General features: G+C 43.3%; 2 protein-coding genes and 1 long non-coding RNA gene across 13 annotated transcripts in view; 1 reads left to right on the top strand and 2 right to left on the bottom strand.

Moving 5' to 3' along the window:
• mctp2a (multiple C2 domains, transmembrane 2a) overlaps positions 1-17,319 on the bottom strand; it is a 31,945-nt gene extending 14,626 nt beyond the window's left edge. The window contains exons 1-17 of the mRNA XM_076142335.1: positions 17,107-17,319; positions 14,812-15,812; positions 14,034-14,093; positions 13,840-13,951; positions 11,243-11,385; positions 11,026-11,102; positions 10,817-10,931; positions 10,692-10,715; positions 8,092-8,268; positions 7,276-7,406; positions 7,005-7,191; positions 6,593-6,686; positions 6,396-6,498; positions 6,211-6,313; positions 6,009-6,110; positions 5,851-5,925; positions 5,440-5,559 (exon numbers count right to left, since the gene is read on the bottom strand). Of these exons, the coding sequence (XP_075998450.1) occupies positions 5,440-5,559; positions 5,851-5,925; positions 6,009-6,110; positions 6,211-6,313; positions 6,396-6,498; positions 6,593-6,686; positions 7,005-7,191; positions 7,276-7,406; positions 8,092-8,268; positions 10,692-10,715; positions 10,817-10,931; positions 11,026-11,102; positions 11,243-11,385; positions 13,840-13,951; positions 14,034-14,093; positions 14,812-15,795 (2,607 nt within the window). The 5' untranslated portion in view covers positions 15,796-15,812; positions 17,107-17,319. The remainder of the gene's footprint in view (positions 1-5,439; positions 5,560-5,850; positions 5,926-6,008; positions 6,111-6,210; positions 6,314-6,395; positions 6,499-6,592; positions 6,687-7,004; positions 7,192-7,275; positions 7,407-8,091; positions 8,269-10,691; positions 10,716-10,816; positions 10,932-11,025; positions 11,103-11,242; positions 11,386-13,839; positions 13,952-14,033; positions 14,094-14,811; positions 15,813-17,106) is intronic.
• LOC142992061 (uncharacterized) lies at positions 15,867-19,472 on the top strand. The gene is made up of 3 exons (XR_012961014.1): positions 15,867-16,148; positions 16,716-16,842; positions 18,118-19,472. It is a non-coding gene; the product is annotated as an uncharacterized LOC142992061 (long non-coding RNA).
• Positions 19,473-19,768: 296 nt separating this feature from the next.
• The window catches only part of mef2aa (myocyte enhancer factor 2aa), a 49,000-nt gene continuing 44,635 nt past the window's right edge, over positions 19,769-24,133 (bottom strand). For all 11 annotated transcript variants that reach the window (XM_076142336.1, XM_076142338.1, XM_076142339.1 and 8 more), the window contains 3 exons: positions 23,542-23,662; positions 23,264-23,387; positions 19,769-23,048 (listed from right to left, as the gene is read on the bottom strand). In XM_076142336.1, the coding sequence (XP_075998451.1) occupies positions 22,715-23,048; positions 23,264-23,387; positions 23,542-23,662 (579 nt within the window). In that variant the 3' untranslated portion in view covers positions 19,769-22,714. The remainder of the gene's footprint in view (positions 23,049-23,263; positions 23,388-23,541; positions 23,663-24,133) is intronic.

Below are 24,133 nucleotides of genomic sequence, written 5' to 3'. Positions count from 1 at the left end.
GGTAATTTCAAAATAAAAACCAAGCCATAGAAATTGTGTTACAGTGTAACTGTGATCTAATTTGAGCAAATTAACTGCTGAGTGATTGGTAAACAGAAGGTCAGCCTTTACAAAATGAAGAAATGCCACAGCTTGTACGGATGCCTGCAGTACAGTGCACTAATGATAGCGGCTCTTTATCAAAGCGCTGAGGAAGAGCAGCCGTGCATGGAAAAGCATTAGCATTTGCTCGCAGGGCCAGCGCTGGCCGTTGTCTCCCCGCCTGTCTGACACATGCCAGGGCCAGAGTAGTGCCAGTATGAAACTGGAGCAGGGCGGTCAGCGGGGGCCCCCGTGGTGCCTGTCAGTGGAGGCTACTCTGACCCCACACTCCGGCACTGGCCACTAGTGTTTAATCCGTGTCGCGAGCGTTAACACTAAGCGACCTCCTGGGTGACAGATCTGCCATGTGAGCCTTTTTCCCCGAGGAGGTGGGGAGGGAGTGGCGTGGACTCTCTTTCCCTGTCAGCTCGGCTCACGCGCGCGTTAACGCGGCGGGGCCAAGGCCGGCCCCAGAACAGCCACGCAGGGGCGAGCGGGTCGCTAGCTCATCTGCCTGGGGAGGGTTGTCCTCTGTGACTAGGGAAGGTGGCGAGTATGTTAAAGGCAGTCATTACGATACCCCACACACACACACACACACACACACACACACACACACACACACACACACACACACACACACACACACACACACACACACACACACACACACACACACACACACACACACACACACACACACACACACACACACACACACACACACACACACACACACACACACACACACACACTTCATCTAGGGCTGAAAATAAAACACTGTCGCTGTACAGCTAAATCTTGCTGGTAGAGTTGCTTATTATTGAGCCAAAGACACAATATGAACAATTCTACTACTTCCTTTATAATCCCTAATAATTACTAATAGGGTTGAATGAATATGCTGTATATGTGTAAATTGCATGCATAATGAATAATATCTTTCAATTAAAATGTGCTCCTGGAAGTGAAATTGATATCTGAAAACAACAATATTGGAACAATTTTACAACCTTAAAAAGTTACATTTTAACTTGTAAAGTACTAATCTCATTAATAAAGGGAGATATTTAAAGGACACACACTGCTAAATAATAACACTGTTAAAGCCGGAGGCACTGCTGAACAGTCTGCACATACTCATAGTCTATCTTTCAATAATTAATAGATCTCAGACTCCCTTTCAAAACCATGAAATCACAGACAAATCGCCACCGCTGCCATGTTTTTTTTCTAGCAGACACATTCTCACTGCACAGTCTGTGAGAACTCCCACAGCCACGGAGTTGGAGAGTGTAACCCCCAGGAGACTGAAGAAACCCACTCCTTTAAGGCCTCCAACTTTTTCAAACAGAGAGAAAACAGATGCAAAGCAGGAACAAGACAATTCGCAGGCGTGCACAGCCTGCACAGTGTTTTCACAACGGCACGGACACGCTGCATTGCAGTGAGACACAAATGGACAGATCCAAGACTCACCAAACATCTCAATTTCAGGGACGGTGTTAACAAGAACAATTATGATAACTCTGATTATGGCTTTGATCTCGGCGGTGCTGGTGTTCTGGTTAATGGACCCAACTGCCACGGCTCCACACAGGTGGTCTCCAGGGACCTCTGGAGCCAGATCTGACCCTGTCCTGCACTCATCTGGGGGGTGGGGATGGACCAGGATTCTATCGACTCTGACAAAAAAAAGCACCCACTGCAGCTGCCAAGTGTGTTTACAGCTGCACCGCATCAAACATTCATCAAATGCCATCTTTACAGTCTGTGATGTGAGGCAATCAGCATTTCACAGGCTGTCAAATGATGTCTAAAGCGGTTACTACCTGGCAGTGTCGAAAAGGAAACGGTTCAAATAGTCACATAAGGTGTACAGGTTTCTTTCTAGTCTAACTTCTGACAGACGAGGAAGCTCATATGTTGAAATATTAATTCTACTTAAATACTTATAAGCAGTCTAATGGCAGCAAAGCTCACAATCAGCTTTCAAGTGTAAATGAACCCTTTTCTTCTGCAACTTTGATCCATTTCATCTTATTCAAAATTGTTCTCAACTTAAAAGTTCTGTCACAGATTAATTTGGCTGGATATTATACACTCATTTAGCCTCCCCCCCTCCCACCCCAACATTTTGGTGCGTGGAAGAAACCCGTGTCTCTCACGTCTAATGCACAGAATGGAGGATTTCAAACTTGTTCCCACAAATGGCTCCCGTTGGGAAAAGTAACTGATCTCCTTAGCAGCGCCAGCCACATATTTAGCAGTGCTGTAGCTCCATCTACAGGCTGCGTTCCTGTCTGCAGCAAAGAACTCTCTGTGACCCCTCTGCAGTCGCTGCTGATGTATAGCACATCTCGCTCAGTCTTAGTGAAAAGCACATCTAAAGGCTGTTACTTTATGAAGATTTTAGCTGTCATATTTCCTCTCTCAGAGAAAGGAACACGCTGTTGTCAAACTCTTGAAAAGCACAGATCCTAAGCTCATTACTGTAGCATAAACAAGCTGCGGCGGGGGGGGGGGAGAAAAATCTAAATTTCCTGTTTGTATTTCCATTCACTGATGAAAATCCTGAGGATTTGCCAGAACTTTGTTTAGATGTGTGAGAATCATTTTCTCCTTTTCTTCTTGTTTTGTTACGTCGCCTAATTAGAAAGACTATTTCAAAACTGCAAACCATGGGAGGACAATCGGAGCCAACAAGTAGCGCAGACACAGATGAGGTTGCACGATCAAAACAAGCATCCACCAGTACTGGCAAACAATGACAATACTGCAAGACTTTCAATTCTGAGTTTCCTCTCACACAATAACACTCCGTGGCGGCATAACACTAAATGAGCCATCAATCTGTTCATCAATGCTCAATTTAGATGTTCCTGATTGCCACTTGTGAGAGCAGCTATCTTGCTATGGAGCGAATAAGACTAAATCCTTCCTTTTTCACATTCCTTACCGCTCGCTTGGGGGTGAAATGGAGCAGAGATTTTTCATGCAAATACCTCATACACCACTCACCAACAACCACTTCATAATGCATACATGAATCTACATAAACAGGATAGAAAAGTAGACTGCATGCTGTGTGGAGGTCAGAAAATTGGCCTTTGGGACTGCGTGATATAATGGCTAAGTATTCCTGGTAAAGCACTGAGCGAGCATCCCGCAGTCCCAGCAGAAACCACAGCAGCAGTAATGCATTACAGGATGTATATGGTGTAAAAGGGTAGCACTGGTCTGCCTGCTTGATAAATAATGTATTGTAATGTATATTAAAGCTAGACCCACCACTGCAGCGGTTCCTATCGGCGTACCCTGAGAAGCCTTTGCACTGCCTGCCACTGTGGAAAAGAGCAGACACTACTGCTATAATTATGCACATCTGAGAGGCAAGCAGAGGCCATCTGTCAATGTCTGAATCAGTTACCTTATTACCACTGCCTAAAGATATAAAGATAGGAGAGGGAGCTGCTTTCATTAAGGCACATGGTGGCATGCTGCTTCAGACAGCTCCAAACACTAACTTAATTGCAAATGATGACTAGGAGGGGGAGGAGCGGCTGTGCTGTGGCTGCCCTTAGACCGGGCAGGGGCACGAGTGTGTACAGTGGCGTGGCACTGGGCTCGTAATGGCAGTCATCAAAGCCTCGCCGTTGATCTCACTGCCTTAGGTTTCGGAACAGAGCTCGGGATTTTCCTCCCCGTCACTGACAACCACTTGCAATATTTATGCCTGATTTGCACGTTCTAATGTACTTGTTGCTTGTGGAGGATATAATAAATCGCTGAAAACTGGGAGGTTTCACTTGAACTCGCAGTCTCCTCTGGAGTGGCTGATGAACGTGCAGCAGCTGACTCGCTCTCTTTGTGGGTGATTCTCACCATGCACCATTAACACTTAAAACTAATTGATGCAGACTCCTCAGACTAAGGTGTTCTCTAAATACTGTTAATGTCGCCTAATAACAAGTGGGGCGCTGTTGTTTTGTCTGAAAACTGAGCAGTTGTTTCAAATACAAGGACAGCAGCATGTAAGTTTTGTTTTGACACTAAAATTACCATCTTCTCAAAAAGGCAGCGGGCGATACACAACACAATAAATGAAGTGGGGAAGCACCGGGCTACAGTAGCGGCGATGCTCACATTGAGGATAGCACCTGTGAGAGTCCATTTCCTTTCGTTCTGAGATCTGTACTGTGCTGCACTCCTAAACAGCAGGTGGAGTAGAAGTGGAAATGAGAGATTAGAGTGTGCCACCACACACTCCCATCGCCTGCGGAGGATCTAATTATAGGTGGAAGAAGATGGCCCCATCCCGCTGACCTGTCACCTGTCAGCCTGCCTATCCTCCTGCTCTCCTGCCCGTATCCCCGACTGCCTACCGCCAAGCCGCTTGCTATCTGCACTCTACCTAACTGTCTCCTTCTTTCTCTGCTCTAACTTTCTTTTCCCAGATAGCAGCCTGCCTCCCACTCTATCCTTATACAATTGCTTGCATTGTTCTCTATCTTCCTGTCTGTGTGTCCGCTTGCCTGTCTGTGTGCCTCGCCGTTCTAAAGGCTGTGATACATTGAGCCTGGCCATTGCCGGAGGGAATTTGCACCTCAGGATCAGTGAGAAGGGCTTATAGAATACACCAGGTATGAATTGCATGTCATCCCGAGACAGGGCAGACAGAAGAAAGGCGGTGAAAGGAGAGTTCTTCACACACCCTGTCTGTGACCGCTTCCTCACCCTGACACGTTGCTGGCAGGGCTTTCGTGGCAAGTGTATGCTCTTAATCATGACATTACATGTGCTGTGCTGAGGGGGATTCACAGGGTGATTTAAGATTATTTAAGCTTAGGACCTTAGATCACATACGCTCATTAAAAACAGCTAAACAGAGACATTTAAACAAGGTTGAAATCTCAGAGGCTGACTGTCACTCCTCCGCCTGCTGAAGCCGAGGCTGTGATCCTCCTTACACCGTCCCCGGGGTTGGGAGGCTTTGCAAAGAAGTCAGATGTACAAATGCCCGGGCCCAAGCACTTCAAATACACTCTAATGTCATCAGAACTGAAGGAAAGCCAAGTGGGGTTTGATTTAAAGGATAAAGCACATCCATCACAGACACACACACACACACACACACACACACGCACACTGAATGACAACCGAAGAGAGCCATTGTGTTTCTTTTTTTCATGAGAAAAGAACCAGCAGAGAGAGACAGAGAATGGCTAAACCAAATATCCTCCTCGACATCTAATTCTCATAAAAGGAAAGAGTTAAAACTGGGCTGCAGTGAAATGGGACAAAACTTGTTCGCCCCAAGGCTTAAAGAGAGTTCATTAACGTGAGGCAATGACTTACCAGAAAGGCTATTAGACTCCGTTGCGTGCTCTCCCATTGAAAACAGCTTTTAATGTACTGTAACGTGTACAGAACTGCTGTGCTGATTTTTCGAACCCGATATATATTCCGGGCAAGAACCTAATAGGGAATAATTGGAACAAAACACCAGATAGCATCATTTGATACTGGACATAATGTTTATGACTGCAATGAGGTTGATTCAGCTTTACAATCCCTTATTTGCTACTTGTGTAGTAAGACATTTAAAGCTAATTAAAATAATTACTTTGACTATGACCAATCCAATCTGTGACCATGTGCAGCTTCATTGTGGCTACTTCCTTGGCGGTAAACATTCTGGCAATTGTTTTTTTTTTTCTTTTTTAAGCCTGTTAAATTTTTGCTAAAACAACAAAAGAGGTAACCAACCTTTTTGCTGAATTTTAGGTTTTCGTCAGTAAATTTTGCCTCCTGCGGTTGGAAGGTTTTGATCCCAGCTCTAACCTGAGACAGAAATAAAGAGAAATGGGAAATCAAGCATAATCCAAAAACTAAAATAAATCACATTTATCACGCTCAATTCTTACTTTGTTATAGACGACGTCCACAACCAATGTGATGGTCCCCTTGGACTGATTTCCCAAGTCTTCTTTCTTTAAGAAGAAGGATACCTGCTTCCCATTCTCAACCTTTTAGAATAAAGGGTATGTCAAGTCTCAGTGATTTCATATTTTGTATATCAAAAATGAAACTAAATCATGTTACAGTTGTATGAGGTCACAAACTTACACTCAGCAGCTGAACGGCCACTTTACCCAAAAAGGTTGGGGATTTGTCTCGTTGTTCATCAAGGACAGTCAACTCGAGCACGTCATGAATGTCCTTAACCGGGCTGTCACATCAGAGTAAAACGTACATCATTCACTTTGACAAAGAGCATATGACACAAAGAGGAACTTTCTCAGATGTCTTACAACGTGAAGATGACGTTCCACTCGGGGCTGAGGGTCTTGTAGACGGTCTGAGTTTGAAGCTTGCTGTTACCAAGCTCAACCACGCAGAAGGGGTTGCTTTTTCCTGTAAACATTGGCCCATGTTGTTATCTAATGTAAAGGAAAGACCACGACGGTGAGGAATTCAATCAAAGTGGTGAATTACTGTCGAAGATTACCATTGAGGTCTGTTGTGGGAAGATCAGCTGCCTTTATAACCTTGACCTGAAGAAAGCCAACCTCCCCCACACTCTTGTGAGAGTTCTTTAGGCTCTGGGAAAAAAAATGAGTGAATAATAAATATGAGTAAGAACAAATTTTTTCAAAGCATATTTTTTTGCAGATTAATAATAAATGCACCTCGTAAAATTGTATTCTTATCGTCGACCATGCACCAGAATTATTTCAATATTACTGAAAACCCCATTTCATAAAATGAACATGGAAGGCATTTTTGTATTACTTCCTGATTTAGCGAACATTATAATTCTTACTAATCTCTGAATGGCAGTAGGACGTTGATCCAATAGGTACAATGCCTTAACAATTACCAATCTGAAAAGTAAGTTAATGAAACAGAAGAGAATTTACAAATTTCTCCAGTATTGTGTCTCTTTCTTCAGGCTGCTCCAAGGGGGCTGTGTTGAGGTCATTAACGGAGACCCCCCAGCAGGGTTTCACGGTGACAACTAACACCAGCCTGCCCTTGTCTGGGTTCAGCACGTTGGTGTAGAACTGCTTCTCATTGACTGGAAGTCTCGCCGGGTCAATTTCAAACCTAAGACGCACAAGGAAAATAGTTCAGTTGACGATTAGGCTGACCGACTTTGTGGAAAAGCAATGGCCACCAGGAAATACTCACATCCCCCACGATTCCTCCCCTTTCCTTCCTCTCTTTGAGAACACCTCCACCTGCAGAGGTTCCTGGTTTTCCTCAAAGTGGTTGAAGTCAAACTGCTCTCTCCACTGGGGATTGGCCTGGATGCAAAGGTTCTGAGAGCAGTAGAGACACTGATTCAGCACATACAGTAATGTGGAAAGCCACACACATTGGCATAATGTCAGGTTTAATGCATTATCAGACTGAGCGGCCTCTGCATGACAGGTAGATTAAGTCTTCATTCAGTCCAACCAGGATGAGGCAGAAGGGGAGAAAGAGAGGTGTGTTGTCTGTATGTGTCTCTATTTGTGTGAGCGCTTGTATGTGTACACCTCAGTAGCCACTCTGGGATTGTAAACACTGACAGCTTCCAATTAGAATCAGCTTTGTTCAACAAACAAACAAGCAGAGAGGAAAGCAGAGAGGTTTACAAAGAAATGACACGACAACACAAGACAAGTGCACCATAGAATCATCAGGGGGAGGCCAACAAGTACAGGTAGATGAACAGGGCATGCTGGGTATGCAAATGAAGGCAATGAAGCCCGGCATCCGAAGCACAGGGAGTGAGTGGCAGCCGTGCCCAGTCTAATGAGCTGCCTCTGCCATGGCCCAGTGAGCCAAGGTGGAGGTGAGTCACTGACAGGCACCTGCTGAGACAGAGAAGTGGGAAAGAAAGAAAGAAAAGGAGCTGGGAAAGAAAGGCCTGCAGTACAAAGAGAAAATGACAGATGAGCAATGGAAAATGCACCTCGACAGGGGAAGTTAAAGAAAGAAATTTCAAGATCCAAGTCCAACCTTGCTCTTGTACTTTTGATCACCAAGTCGAAAGCGGACATAAATGTCCCCATAGCCCTGCTGTGGCAGGTCCTGTCCTTCCACCAGGGTGGTACTCAGCACCGCAGTCCACATCTGGTTCCTCAGTTGATTCTTTTGTAGTTCACCTGGGCGCGTGGACGGTGCAACTGCTTGGACCTGGCACAAAATCCAACAGACATTTACATGTTTTATGAGAAAACCCACGAGTGTGTGGAAGCTCTGCGTGCTCCCCTCTGTTTACCTGCTGCTACCTCAGCCTGCCACCTCATCATGTTCATAGAGTGCATGAAAGTAGGACAAAGGTTTACACTATACAGCACATCTCTGTTGGAGCACATTAGCACATCTCTACTGACAGTCAAGCCACACCATGGAGGCTCCTGGAGAGAGAGGGAGAGAGGGACGTCAGCGAGCAGCCAGATGTCCCTGGCTGTGACAGTCCCACTCATCACTGGCTCCCAGACTGAGTGTGGGGAGGCAGGACACTTGGCATACTGCACTGGAGACAGCAGGCAGCAGTGAGTAATGATGCAAACCACATAGCTCTCTCATCAGCAAATTACACATACATGCAATATATATATATATATATATATATATATATATATATATACATATATATATATATATATATATATATGGCCGGCATTTAAGTTTACTGCATGTTGGCATATCTGTCCGATTTTAATTCCACCAGTAAAATAACAAATCTTTTTACGCAAGGGCGAAGCTGTGAAACTAACAAAGATGTTGTGTATTCAGAAGCGCTTTCAAAATCAAGGACAGGCCCGGCAAATAATCCACAACAATTCCTGCAGGGTGTCACAAAGGGAGTGAGAGAGAGAAAGGGAGAGAGAGAGAGAGCGAGAGAGAGGCCTTGATATGTTTCCATGTTAGAGATCCCGTGAGGCTGTGCGGTGATAGGCCAGGGCTGTAAAAACAAACAGCAGAGAGGTTGTGTAGGGCTGAGTGTAATTAAAGAGCAGGACCGTAATCTGCTCCAGCCTCTTTGATTGCCCAGCTCCTTCGGCTGCCCTGGCTGACGCTGCTTCAAACAGCCCTGCTACGACTCCCCTGCCACTCCGGCCCCTCCTCTTCACTACAAGGTCACAACCCACATTGCCACCCAATCCGAAGGGGATCAAAGCACATCTCAGGGACCTGAATTAACATGGAATACCACAGGCACAGCCCTATAAATATCAGCCCCCTTCAAAAGAAGAGGAACAGAGGGAGTGGAGGAGCGATATAAAACAGGCCTCAGCCAAGTCATCCCAAGTGTTTATCTTGGACACATTTCTATCTCAGCGGCCAATAAAACAATTCCACTTAACTGTAAGTGGCCCCTAAAGAGAATCTATTCCTGGTCCTAAAAGGGCTGTGCGATTGCTTCCATATGGTGGGACAGCATGGGGACAAGCAGGATGAGCTCAGACCCAGGTCCATTTGGCTGGTACCTCAGCTCTGTCCATCCACAGCTGTGATATTACATCCTAACATCTGGGTTATTGCCCGCTATGCCTGGGAATTATCAGCCTTGCCGATCTTAGGCATCCCACACTGGCAACGTGCCTCGAACAGCAGAGCCCCCCTCCTGCTTCTCCCATACGCCCCCCTCCTGTTAGAAACACTATCACACAGCAGAGTTTTACTTAGGCACTTGCCATTCCCCGTCTCTGTGGTGGTAACACAGAGGGAGAAAACGATGTTCTGATAGAGGGGGAGTGGAGCTGTAAGAGCTGGGTATTCAGCGCTTCCAGGATAGGTGTTAAATGCAATAAGATATTGTGTGTTTGTCAAAAATGAAATGGGAAAAATGGCATTGTTACATTGTTAAATTAGCACTGTGATTTAGGCAGCAGAACATTGTGTGGAGTCCCATCACACATTTTTATCTCCCTTTGAGTCCCTTTAACCATCTGTAGTGGATAACCTACAATGTGTACGAAAATGGCTTCATTCCTTTGTCATCTAATTTCAAATTGAGATTGTCTCCGAGACCATCAAGAGACTGAACAGTGGCAGATGTAGTGACTATATAGGTGTGAATATAAACCCACTCATTGCACTGCGAGTCCCAAACAGCAAACCTTCTATTTTACTCTGAATCTAATTACATCTATAATATAAGAAAACCACTTAAAAAGAGATGGAACTTTTATTTTCCTTTTTACTAACAAACCCAATATTATACTATAACATTCATCTAAGTACAATGTTATGGCAACATATTCAGTCAATATTATTTGGAATTTGAGCGGTGAGTAAAATTGCTCAATACTTTCTTTTAAAGCAAATAATACAACTGAAAATAGTATGCATCGCAGAAAAAAAAGGTCCGCTGTAATGCCATAAAATAAATTGGATGGATGGATGAAACCAGGGATACACAAAAACCTGAGTCCTAAGCATACGCCTCGTTCTTTGTTGTACTCAAGTACGGTGATCTACTGCCCCCTAGTGCTCAACAGCGGGAAAACTCTAAACACTGCCATGGTAAAAGCCATACAGGAGGACTGATGGATCAAATGTGTTCATGCATTCTGCAGAAGCAAATGTGGTGAAATAAAAATCCATACCTTGTTTTTCTTTGCTGCCCATCTCTACAGAAAACAACAAAATAATTAAATTAGTGAGGATTAGGGAAGACAGGGAGCAGAGTTTTACACCTACACAACAGTCTTGGATAGGAAAATGCTCTTACGGGGCTTCTTTTGATGGTGGCGTCTCTAAACATTAAGCAGACATCGATGAGAACGACTCCCATATCCTTCTCCTTGCTCTTGGGGTCATCCAGATGCAGCTCCGTTTCGTAGGTTCTGGGCAGAGACAGAAATGTCATGGTGATGAACACTGGCCACTTTAATCATATATTCCCTTATTTATTAAATTGTAAAAAAAGGTAGAACTCACTTGTACAATTCCAGACTTTTCAGGGTAATGTAGCTAGACCCCATGAAGTCATCAGAGGTCCGATTTTTATCGTAGACCTGCAACAGCATTACCAACATCTTAAGTCTAACATCTAGTCTCCAGTAAAGGACAACACCTACATAATGAAATGTACTGAAATTCAAAATTGTTTTAATACATATGTATACATTTATAAATAAATATACAGGATGCCTACCCGAAGCTCGACGTTATGCTCTCTATCTCGCAGAGGATGAGAAAAAGACTCATTCCAACGTGGATTCAGGTTTTTATACATCACTTTACTTTTATAGAACTGTTTTCCCTCAAGCTTGAACTTCACATAAGGATCACTCGTACCTGTAGAGTTGGAGAGATAAAATGAACAAGAAGCAAGTGGTAATTAGCACAAAGTGTCATGTTAACAACGCTGTAGTGTAAAAACACTAATACCACAACAATCTCTGGTGAAAATGATATCTAATATGAGCTCGGTCTGCTTCGTGTGGAACGTATTATCACCTTTAAAAACATACAGTGCGTATGAAAACACACATGCACACATGCGTGCACACCCTTCCCCCATGCTGGTTAAATCAAAGAGCCGCTGTGTGGTAGACTGAGATATGTGAGGAGGAGGTGCACCCCACACACAAGGCAAAAACAGAGGGATGTTGCTGTTTAATTGTGAAAGAGTAGAAACACTCGCCAGCATGAGGCAACCAGGAACCAAAATCTAGAAGCAACCAGTGTTAATCTCCCAAGCCTGTTAAGAAAGTCTGTCTATGAGTGGGATGGGGGTCTGGGACTTCTTTGTCTCTGGCATTGCATGCAGATTGGCCAAAAAATGAAAGCCAGTCCCATGCCTTCATTTGTATAGAGGAATAAAGGGGTGCTTGAGAGAGCCTGCAGGGAGGCTTGAATCACATGACAAAGGCCCTGTGGGGATGGGCTGTCAGGCCTGTCAGCTCCCCACTCCAAATGAACATCTCGCAAAGGCAGGCAGGACCCACAGCAGCTCCGCCCTGCCAGCCTGTGACAGGGAAACCTCCAGGCAACTTGACAGGAGGAGAATGTGGCAGCTAGCAAGGAGAAAAGCTCTGGCATGACTGAGAACGGTGACGATGGAAATTAATGGGAAAAAAGGGGAGAACAAAAAACTAAGGAGAGGGGGCTGGTGGCGTGGGTCTTTTCAGAATATGTAATGACAATGTATGCCATTGGTGAGCCTTTGGCACGGTGTTGATTGTTGGGCAAACAGCGAAGAGACAGGGGGCGTGTGGGGATTGCATCATCGCGGTGCCATCTTGTCAGGGAAAGTAAGGTCTCAACTAGCGGGGAGCAGGGCACCGAGCGTGGAGGAGCTGCTGCCACCATGAAGGGAGAATCCACGCCAGTGTCAGTCTGACAGGGAAATCCTCTTATCATTTCACTTGAAGGTGATTTTCAAATGAGACCAAAAGCAAATACTGATTCCAAGCAGAGCCGTAAAAAGCTTCAGGGTTTGAATAATTCAGCAAATAATATTTATCTAGTTTTGATATATTCTCATATACAAATGGGTATCTGTCTAAATGGGTATCTGTCTAAAATGACGCAACACAAAATAATCATTAAGGCAAAACGGCTGCAAATATATACTCTAGTTTGTTTAAAAGTAATCTAATAATTAACAGATAAATATCAGACTGAGACCACGCATATAAACTTCATGTTACTGTATGTGTAATGATTCCTTGTATGGACACTTGAGGGCGCTGCTGTCCCAAAGGAAACCCTGCAGGGCCAGTTGTGCCTCACCGAGGGTCAGGAGGAGCATGAGGCGCCTGCTCGCTCATTTACTTCCTCCCTCTTTCACACCTTCACTGCTCAGTATCAGGCTGTATGAGGAAACGCTTGTCAAAGATGCAAGTATAATAACAGTGAAATGCTCTTCCCGGTAGTTCTCCAACTGTGCTTCATACAACATTAAAGTGTGAAGGTGCATGCTATGTACTATAGGATTTGATAAGGGCGCACAATTGTTCCATATCAATCAGGTATCTTTGTGTGTAAACAATATGAGCCAGCCAGGGGTCGAACATAGAATCTTCTGAGTAGTCAGACACGTTATCCACTTCCCCACTACAGTGATTGCTCTTTTGTACCAACATAAAGTCAGACTTTCACCATTACTACTTTATAGTCCCTGTAAATAATAATTTTTCAGCAGTGGACATTACTGAAACTGTTGACAGAACAAAATACATGCATGTTTTTTTGTTTTTTTACTTGTTAAACTGGTTTATTAGTTTCCAGGAACAGCACCATTTTACGTACCCTGTTCCATTTAATTACAAAATCTTCTAAATGACACACAGCAACAGCAGCCTCCTGCTGAGGCCACATGCCCTCTTTCTTTAGTACTTTATTGCTTTATCCTGGTCTCTCTTGCATCATTCTGGTCTGACTGCATACTTCTCTAGTGATTTTACATTCTGCATGTCACATGAGAGACCAATTACAATGGAGTGTTGCTAACACATCCCATCTTGTCTTTATACACAAGGACTCATTTCCCATTATGGTTTGTGGAGATACATACATTATGCATGCACATTAGTCCATACACAGAACTGCCTTGTTTTAGGATTCCTGAGAAATCTGTTGAAGCATCTCACTCACTTCTGATCCACCTCAGGGTGTTTCCCAAATTCCTCACACTAATCTCATGACATTGCTCAAAGATTGGCCTGGATAACACAGCTTGCAGTGTTACAGGCTATGCTTTCTATTTATGTGACATGCCAGGCAGATTACTACTTCATGACCTACCGGTACGCTTGTCTCTGATGACCAGGTTCTTGCCCTCCTTTAGGTTGATGTTGAGGAGGTATCTCTGGAAGGGAACAGGAGCTAGGGCCTCAGAACCAGCGCTTGTGGGATCCTGTGGATAAACATTCACATGTTGTCTCCATGTCAGACACTTCCTCTACTGGAATGTGTTCAGTGATCCAGCCAATACTCACAGAGTTTTCTGAAAGATCCTGCATGAGGTTATCAATGGGGACACTGGGTTCACTGGATAACTAGATGGATAAAGGTCATTGTAATATTTTAGAAACACTTCATAAGATGATATGTGTATAAATAGCTCAAAGACATTCACATCAGTTCAAAAACATTCCTTGTTTTAACGGATACAGTAATGTCACATGGGGACACAAAAGCAATTAGTACAAGTATGTACAGGAATCTATAGTAAATACTACCTGGTGCAGCAATACATGTACAGGGTAAAGAAAAGGGAGATTAGATCAGCCTCTGTGTTTTTTCCTAGTAAACTGTTGTTGTTGTTAAACCACATTGTGTCTTACCAGTACCGCAGGTTTTGACTTCTTTGTTTTTTTAGGCAGATCTTAGGTTTTATTTTCACTTCTACCCAAGGGTTGTATGAAGTCAAATCCCAATGTTCACTCTACATTTGACACCAAACGATATAGACATGCTTTGGATACATGTGCAATGGATACTGCACTGATCATGGACTGACTTTTACATACTATAAATATGTGTGTATTCAAAGTCAATCCAGAGTGGTTATTAGTAAAATTTATTAAATTATAAGTTATTCTTGTTTTTGATCATTGAATGTTTAAATAAACCAAAAAAAAGAGTTCCCAGAGCAAAAGGTGACAACTTGAATTGCTTGGTTTGTCTCACTATATATTTAATTAAATAAGTCTCCGTGTAGACAGATAAGATCCAACTGTACAAGCAGTTTAAAACAGACACATCAAAACTGACCTCAAATGTTTCTTCCTGAGCCTCGTTAAGCTGGAGCTGCTCCAGCTGAGCCTCATCCATGGAGAAGATCTCATCCATCAAGGGACAGGATTCTCGTTCCAGCTCCTCTGAGTCTGTAGTCCAGGGCATGTTGACTTGCTCCTCACTGGGACTGCCAGAGTCCAGAGAAATACCATCTGCACTATCTCCTGGAGCGCCCAGACTGCCGCTAACCAGAGACCACCTAGCTGCACGGGCATTTGCTCTGAGCGCTGGAGGAGTGCCTTTCTCAGAACATGGCCGGCTCTGATCAGTGAGGACGCTCTTATTTTCTGAGTGGATGATACCCTGCTCTCCGAACGAGCTTGCTCTGGCCAGCACTTCAATAAGCGAGCTTGGACGGGGTCTTTTTGCTTCTCTAGGGTTGCAAACTGTTTCTGTAGAGACGATCTCTCTGTCTGCTGCTGATTTTGGTCTTACATACAGTTGTGTGTTGGTGACAACAGTTCTTGGTGCAGGAACAGGGTTGTTCAAAAGGATAGGCACGCTCCCTCTGGGAATATTGGCTCTTTTATTGACTTTTGCATACATTTCTAAAGCCAAATTGCTCTCTGAACCTGAATCCCTCACATCTTCTATTTCTTCATATATGGTTTCTGTCTTTCCAGGTGGAATGGAAAGGAAGGTTTCAGCAGTGTTATCTGTGGAGGCTCTGCGGCAAGTTGATGGCGCTGAATCAGTCTGGCTGTCTGTGTCTAAGCTTTCTGCAAATGAGTCAGTATCACTCTGACCATGGGAGGTGCCTAGGAAGACGGCATCTGAGACCGGCCGGCCGGCTCGCAATGGGTTAGGTGCTTCGCTCTGGTCAATCCTGAGGTCTGGCACTGAAATGCTGCGGCGGTAGGCTAGCTTCTTTCCCTGCTTCTTCTTGCCTAGCACCTTCAGGTTGGGCAACTTTGTTTTCAAACGCAGGTTCTCCAAGAAGTTCTTCTTCTTGAAATCCATGTTGACGGTGGTTACACCTTTCAGGTAAAAGAAAGTGAAATGAAAGACCTTTTTGATTAATATTCCAAGATGAGGCGAAGGCCAGAGTGTGTCTCATGAAGATCTGTACCACAGAAATGCAACTAAAAATGCTGGCCACTTGCCAAAAGTTATAGAAAGAGTACAATACAAAAACAAACACTGTAAGCTTTTATGCCACAAGGGGGGTGAAAGTGGATAAGCATAACAGCCCTGTGCACTGAAGGCTAATCAATCTGATATGGCTAATGTGGAAACAATTACCTCCTTCCTCCTCTCTGATAGACACAGTAACATCACTAACCTCCTGCTGTCAGGCTTCTGGCCCGATGAAGGTAGGTTAGAGAGTAAGATGTTTACTGTTCTTGTAGCTGTTTTTATCTGCTTCTGTAGAAGCAAAATGTCTCTTTGGCTTGGTTACTTACTTTGTTTCTCAGTTGTGTGTTGGTGGGCAGGTGGTGTGCAATTGACTTATTTGGCTTGTTTGCTATCCTGGCAATTTCACAAAATTTAGATAGATAGATAATTTACTTGCAAACTAGATCACTTTTTGTTTACAAGTTGGCTCATTCTGGAGGTATTTGGCGTTCACTTACCAGGTCTCTAGGCGTTAGATTGCGCCCTTAAACACAACAAAAATCCCATAAAATGCTACTCTACATGAAGTTAGACAGTGTAGTGACACAACTATGTTCCCCATTGCCTCAGAATGTGTTTTCATATGACATTTTATGCTGGGAAACGTCTGTATGTTCAATGTGAAGCATGCTGTACATGCAGGGAGTTGTAAGGAGAAATATTAAGCAAAGAAAATGAATTTTACTGTCATTTAAACATAACAGAGATCCATTCGGAAAACCTATTATTGTGGTGTTCTTGACTTCTATCTTTGTGTTCCATAGGGCCTGATAGAAAGCCAGGGACCTGAAGGGAACGCCAAATATGTCTAGAATGCGGCAACAAAAACAAAGTCAGTGGCCAAGTATCACCACGTAGCATTTTCTATCAGGAGTTGGTGAGAAGCGATAAGTACGTAAGTTCGATAAGTGTTTCTGTCATCTAACATAATTAGTTATTTGTAACCTAAGTAGTTTCACACCTACCAATTATTACAACTATCAAATTAATTGTTTATGAAAGCGGGAGCAGGTGGGAAAGCTGCGTCATTGTAACAAAATGTACATTAGGACTAAAGCCTAGTGCCTGATCTCATTAATCAACAACACTTTACTTTACATAAATGATCTGGAACATTACGGTCTAACTTAAAATAAAGAAAATCTCCAACTGTACCTGTTCCACCTCTGCCCAATATCCTGACACTGATCAGTTTCTAGGAAGAGCAACAGCAAAGTCCTAAGGTATCAAGTGAAACGATCTAAGTATGGTGAAAATGAGGAAGTGTAACAAACACAACAAACAACATCCTGGTTCTCATCGAAGTCAACTACTAGCCAGCGAGTGGTAGAAGCACCGAGTCGTCCTGAACTGGGTGAAACTGGCCGTACCAGTCTCACAGGCTGAGTTTCAATGAGTGAGCCTGGGACATTGAACGCTAATGTCACAACTATTTCCTATGTAATCTCTGCTAAAGTCAAAACGCCCACAATGTTTGTGTCCACACGTGACTCATTTGTGCTTCAAGATAGACAAGTAAGGGGGGGATATTATAACTTGTACGCAAATATTACTGACATAAAAACGAAACAGCATCAGAATGAATGCACAACCAACAAGGCGAGGATGGAACTGCACTAACAATAGGTTGAAAAGCCTGTTTTGTCTGTCTGTCTGTTTATTTGAATATTTGCATTTATGAGGCCATTTGTCTGTTTAAAGACTTGCATGCATTACAAACAAGTTCTGTTGTAGGTCCAAATATTTTGAGAAACTTAATACCATAATCTAGACTAATTCTACAATACAACTGTCCCTCTTATCTGCCCAAAACACTCCCAAAATACTACTGATGGATTCTGCTAAATGACTGATGCCTACGAAATGCTGGCTATCTGTTAATCTTATCTCGTCCCTGATCTTCAGCATGGCTCTGCCAGTCACTGGCTTTCTCTTCAGACCATATTCCATATTTGTTTACAGTGGAACATTGTTTAGCCTCAGCTCGCAGAAAGAGAGCATTTGTGTTTGCAAAGTATAAACTATAGCTTTCTGTCCACACATAGGAACTAATGCGACAGGCTCACTGGTGTTCACACTCTCTCTCTCTCTCTCTCACTCTGTGTGTGTGTGTGTGTGTGTGTGTGTGTGTGTGTGTGTGTGTGTGTGTGTGTGTGTGTTGAACAGTGAAGCCAGTATGACAACAGATGTGTCTGAGTCTGGACTGAGCCTTGTTCAATATTTGCCGGGGTCTTAAGGAGATCAGGCCCACATGAAAGAACCCCAACTTGGCTCCCAGTTGAAAGGCAGGACTGGGGATCAGGGCGAGCCCCTATGGCAGGTGGCCTGTCGCCCTCATCACACAACTCAAACAGGCCAACAATCCTGCTTGGTTACTCTACACATGCACAGTGGCCCTCCTCCAGGCTTCGGCACAGCTGGGCTGGTGGAGTAGGAGCCAGGAAAACGCACTCGGGGACGGAGAGACGAAGAGACTGAGAGGCTGAGCGATACACATGTAAACCTTAAAAGCGAACACAGCCGCGGAAGACTGAAGCTGTCAGTTACATTACTGACCTAAAACCTCTGTTTGTCCTGTATCCCCACAGTGGCAGGCAGCGTTTATGTTCTACGAGCCAAACCATTGAAATGTACACAATGACAGACAGTATTACAAGTAAACGCACGTGCCTTGGTAGTCAAACATAGTGCCTAAACTTCTGTTGGGTTTAGTATCGAGATTGTATGACATGTAGTCTGTTTTCTACAATCGTGAGCCATAGCCTTCAGATAGGGAGTATAAGTAGTTGTTTCTCAGTGTTATGCATCCTTCCCGTTGTAATATACTCGCCATGAGGATCGTTTACACACCTGCTGGCAAAGCGGCTGATGACAGATACTCATGTTAATAACTCACAACACGAGAACGTTACGACTTTAAAACAGTTGCTTTGTAAATAAAAATGACAAAAGTTAGATTATCTGCTAAAAACAACAGTCTATGTATTTTATAGACCTTTACGCGGGCTAATATAAGTTACCTGTTCGCTGCTGTCTTCGGTTCCTACGCTTCAGCGCTGAAACCGGCTTGTGATTCATTGTGTTACAGGGCCACCAGCTGGTGAAAGGGTGGAAGTGCATCAGTACAAGAAATCTAAAGCTGAACGTCATGTGGTTCCTAATGTACTGGACACTGTGTGTGTTTGAACATCTCATCCATGTTCTATTCATTCCTTAATAAACACAGGAATATTTTGATATTTTTTATTTAGAATATAGTATAGTAATGCACTCATAAAAGCCCAGACAGAATAGAATAATTTAAATCATTGTCAGTGAGGGCTAAGAACTCTTAACACAGCAAATTATAAATAAGACTTTATTTATAATTTGAAGACTGCATACTGCTTTTTTGTTGTCACAGCGTGTTTGGTAAAGGCAGCAGACTCAGCATACCACTTGATGTATGTGTTCAATAAAATGCAGTGCCGGGGCAAAATTCAAAGATGAGTAGACATTGAATTCTGATTGCGCATACACTGAGGTGTTTAATAAAGTTGACAGTTTCTACTATTTGGGACTTCACACGAAGACAAGGTCTATGTAAGATTTGTTTACTTCATTTTATACAGTATAAGAGAGATAACCTAAATTACACATTAAAAGCCAATATTTGTACTTTTGTGAAGAATACAAATTTTGTACAACAATATCTAGCGTAATATCTTAATTGTTTAATAAAAAGTTCACTTGAATATTTATTGTATGATGACAATAAAACAACACGTTCAAGGGAAATAAAATGTAGATTAACTTAAAATCTCTTTTGAGTTTGAAACAAATAATTTCAATTATTGGCAACAAAGTCCAGCTTGTGCCGCCAAACGGTCTGAGCAATCAAACTGAAAACAGCTTCTTTAGTTATGTGAACTATCAACTACAAACACTTACCAAACACATAGTTCTGTTTATAAAAGCCATGAAGCAAAGCAGTGTACTCTTCCACAGCAACGTGAACAACATCCTCTACAAAGGTTTGTGATTACCCCGTCCTTTCACATTCATTTAGTTGTGCACAATTTGGACATAGACCAAAAGAGCAAGTGTATCACATTGCATTCAGTATGCATTTTCTCGTGGGTCTCATCTGAGGAGGAGAGGCAGGTGTGGTCACATTGTATAGTGATCTGCATTGTCTTTTTTTTTGTTGTGTAAAACTGAGAGCAAGAAGTGAAGTGGTGTCTGTGGTTTCTTTGGGATAAGGCATTTCCTAACTGTGCATATAAATAGATAAACTACAAAAATTCCCTGATACACTATCAAGTGCTAAAGTGTGCTCAACTACAAGGTGATGCTTCTTGTTTTTTTTTTCTCTTTGAAGTCATGTATTATTGCTATTTCCACCTGCTGTATTTGACTGGTATTTCCTTATGGATTGCTGTAAATGTACATACAGCGTGTCTACCAATGTATATGAACATGAGGAGATTGCCCAAATGTATCCAAATAAATTTGCTTAATGTAATTTACACGTATTTACCAGCAACATCTGGTTGTGGCACTTCAGGGTGGGAGGCAGTCAACCCTCAGATGCTCAAACATATCACTTTCCTTAATGCTTTATGGACTGAATCTTTATCAGTAAACGACATCATACGCTGTGATCTAATGAGATTTGTGGGGATATATTGGGTTTTTAAAACTGCATAGATCATTACAGGTATGCATACTGGCAACTACCATGGAGTTGAAAATAAATGGGTCATAAACCTCACAGACGCACCAAAATATGCCACAGTGAATGCAGAGTGATACTCAACCTGTACAGCAAACTTCTCATACAAATGTGTGCAATCCAGCAGTGAGATTGAAGTCAATGACACAAGAGCTGCTGAATTATTTTGCTTCTGTGACGATGGTGAAGAATATAAGTCAGAGCCCCTTTCCCCCCCTTCCCCTGATCAGATACCCAAGTGTCTCAACACCTGCGGTGCCTTCAGGTTTCCACTTTCTGGCTCCTAGGTTTCCTACAGCACTCTTTACTAGTAACAGGGTGTGGATATAAGATACAAATCTGAGAGCCAATTAAGGAAACACAACTTTTGTACATAACTATGACCGACATTTCAAGTGTACTGTGATATTTACAACACGTGGGCGAAATTCTAATCAGTTTTGTCAGAAAGTCAGCGGCCTTCTCTCCCCCACGTTTACGTCTTTCTCCGAAATCCCACAAACCAATAAGAGGACAGTGGAAGTGGCTGGAGAGATGGCGTGTCTTTCAGTTGAGCTACACTCAACAACAATGGATTATTCTTCAGCGTAGGCCTGGGACCTTGGGTTTGCGTGTTGGCAGTGTATTCAGCAGCTGCTGGCATACAACTAACACAAGTTAACACAATAGGAGGGAAAAGAGCCTATTTCCCTTAGCCTTGTGATAATCCTTCACAAATATGAAATAGTGGAACTTCAACCTCACAGCATTGTCATTACAATGTGACAGTAACCACTGATAAAGAGAAAACAACACCTGGAACTAAAACATGGGAGACTACGCTGAAAATTCAATTTAGAAGGTTACAGTAAAAGCAAATATTGACCAGTGAATCATCTACGTACTTTTTATGGGTCTACTCTTGTAAACTTGGCTGTAATCCACAAAAATATACTTTTCTTGAAAATGGTGATCATACAATACTTTCAGTACATATTCTCACCCCGGTGATATATATTAAAGTTGCTATTTACAAAAGAAAAGAAAGGAAATAAAAGAAGGTTTGGCTCAAATTTTTCAATTAAACAAACAAAAACAGCAAATGTTCATGGCTTTAGATATTGACTCAAGATCTGGTTTTACATGACTTTACACTGTAATAAAGCACAATAAAAATAAAACTATGATGGAAATGGTGCGTTTGAGTGAACTGTTAGAAAACCATAGCGACTGTACAAAACAACACGAAAGAACAGCTTTGGCTTGGCTATATTACTGATGAACTGTTGCAACAAACGCCAACATGTTGATTCTCTCACCAGTTCAACTGGACAAATTCTCATTATCTTATTTGCACATGATATATTCTTCTTTTAAATTATAAAATGAATATTATGTCATTATTGCGATAAATTCTTTTGCTTAACCTCCGACAGCATTGTATGACTTATTCACTAAGGTGGTTTCAACTGTCATATTTTAGGATCACAATTCCCCCGATAATAATAATTCCCCCCCTCCCCCTACACATTTTCTGCGTCTCCTGATTGGCTGAACTAATGAATTAGAAGAGGCCACTTGAGATAAAGGTATTGGATGGTTACAGCATTCTTTTAGTGAACGTCGTATGGACGGGTCCTCCGCCTGAAAGCAACGCAACTTACTCTGATTGTTTGTAACTTTGCAAGCACAACAGCAAAACAGCAACTACATGTAAGTGTCTGACAAGACCAGTGACTACAATGATCTACCGCTTATTGTTTTCGGTGAACATCACTCTTTTGCAAACTTCATCTGATTTGTACCAAGTACCTGATTCCACCTGCTTGTGCATATACTTCAGTCCAGCTAACTGAGATTTGATTTATATTACTCTGTCGGTTTGAGAGTTGGCTTTAGATATGTCCTGACATGTCTTACTACACTGTCACTCAGTTTCACACATTGAAATGGAGTTGAATAATAGTATCGTAATGATAGCTCTAAGGACCCTTCCTCTTTTTCTCATCTCCACGTCTAACCCCTCCCTCTCCCTGACTGGCTGGTGACTGGAGGCTGGATGGGGGCTCTTTATGTCACCCATGTGTCCATGCGCATGCGTTTCATCGAGGGACTCTCCCTTTCCTCAGAGCCGGCGGGGGGTCTTCCCAGCCCCAGCGGGGAGTGGAAGTCCGGCCGGTGGTCCTCACGGTCGCTGCCGTCGTAAGAGCTACAGGAGGAGCTGAGGCTGTCGACGGGCGAACGTCCCTGGTCCTGCCGACTGGACACTTGCTGTGGCTGCTGAGGGGGGAAGCCAGAGGGCGTGACGCGCTCCCGTGGCGGGGAAATGGGCTCCGACTTGATGTTTATGCTCTGGCTGGTGTTGATGGAGAGGTTTGAGCCCTGAGGTAGGTGACCTCCACCACTGCGTAGAACAAAAGCAGAACAACGTGTGTTAGATCAAAATCGAGACGGACAGAGACAATGAGGTAATGATGAGAGAAGAAATGTGAGATGCAACAACGTGAACAGCCAGGAGGATGATTTGTGATTCAGCATGATATCACAGAAAACAGTGGGTGTTGCTGTTATGCGAGGGCGTCTGGAGAGTGTGCCTTTGTTTGTAAGTGTGTTACTCACACCAAAGAATTAAGAGCTGCCTGGCCCAGTTGATGCTGTTGCCATGCCGACATGGAGCCCAGTGAGAGCCCAGGAGAGCTGAAGCCCTGTAGGGAAGAGATCTCTGCACTGCTCAGGGCGTAATCTGTAAAAACAAAAGCAGCCACACAAAGTGAGAACCCACTCACATCTCTGTTGCAACACCGCTCGCTGAGGAGAAAAGAGCAGGAGCCAACGGCACCAAGCACAAACAGAGATGGCTGCTTTCTGTCCACCAGGGAAAGTGAGGCCACACTCACCAGCAGGGTTGTAGGAGGTGGGCATGCCTGAGTAGACGAGGCCCTGGGGGGGTAAGCTGGGGGTGGTGACAGACACAACTGGAGTGGCCAGTGCTTGGGAGCTGCTTATCCTCTGGGTGTTCTGCAAACACACACACACAACATATAGCACTTAAGCAGAATAGAGTATCACGTTATAATATGAGGAAACATTCCGGTCTTCCCTTATGAAAGATCACGCCTACACAGACTTAAAACGCTCCCGATGAGTTAAATCAGCTGTGTTTAGCCAGTAGGAACCTGGTGTGTGTCAACTCTCGACCCCAGCTGCTTTAGTTTATCAGGTTAAGGTAATGAAGGGAGACAGGGAAATGTACTGTGCTGCGATTGCTGTCGCCACCAGGTGGTGCTAAAGTTTCACGACAGCCCAGATTTTGCTCTGTGTTGTTACATTATTGGCTACATACAATTCTGCTTTGACAAAGATGTCAAATAAAGGACAGGAATAAAGGTTTTATTATCACATGCTGGAGAGTGCTGTAGATTGTTTCAGGGATTTTCAGAGATTGCAAATTAAAAAGTCTGTTTAGAAACACACTGTTCCAGGAAGGTT

The sequence above is a fragment of the Genypterus blacodes genome, unplaced genomic scaffold (assembly GCF_046128005.1).
Source record: "Genypterus blacodes isolate CSIRO-AG114 ecotype Tasmania unplaced genomic scaffold, CSIRO-AGI_Gbla_v1 ptg000021l_1, whole genome shotgun sequence".
NCBI lineage: Eukaryota > Metazoa > Chordata > Actinopteri > Ophidiiformes > Ophidiidae > Genypterus > Genypterus blacodes.
This window is presented reverse-complemented; position numbering and strand designations above follow the sequence as displayed.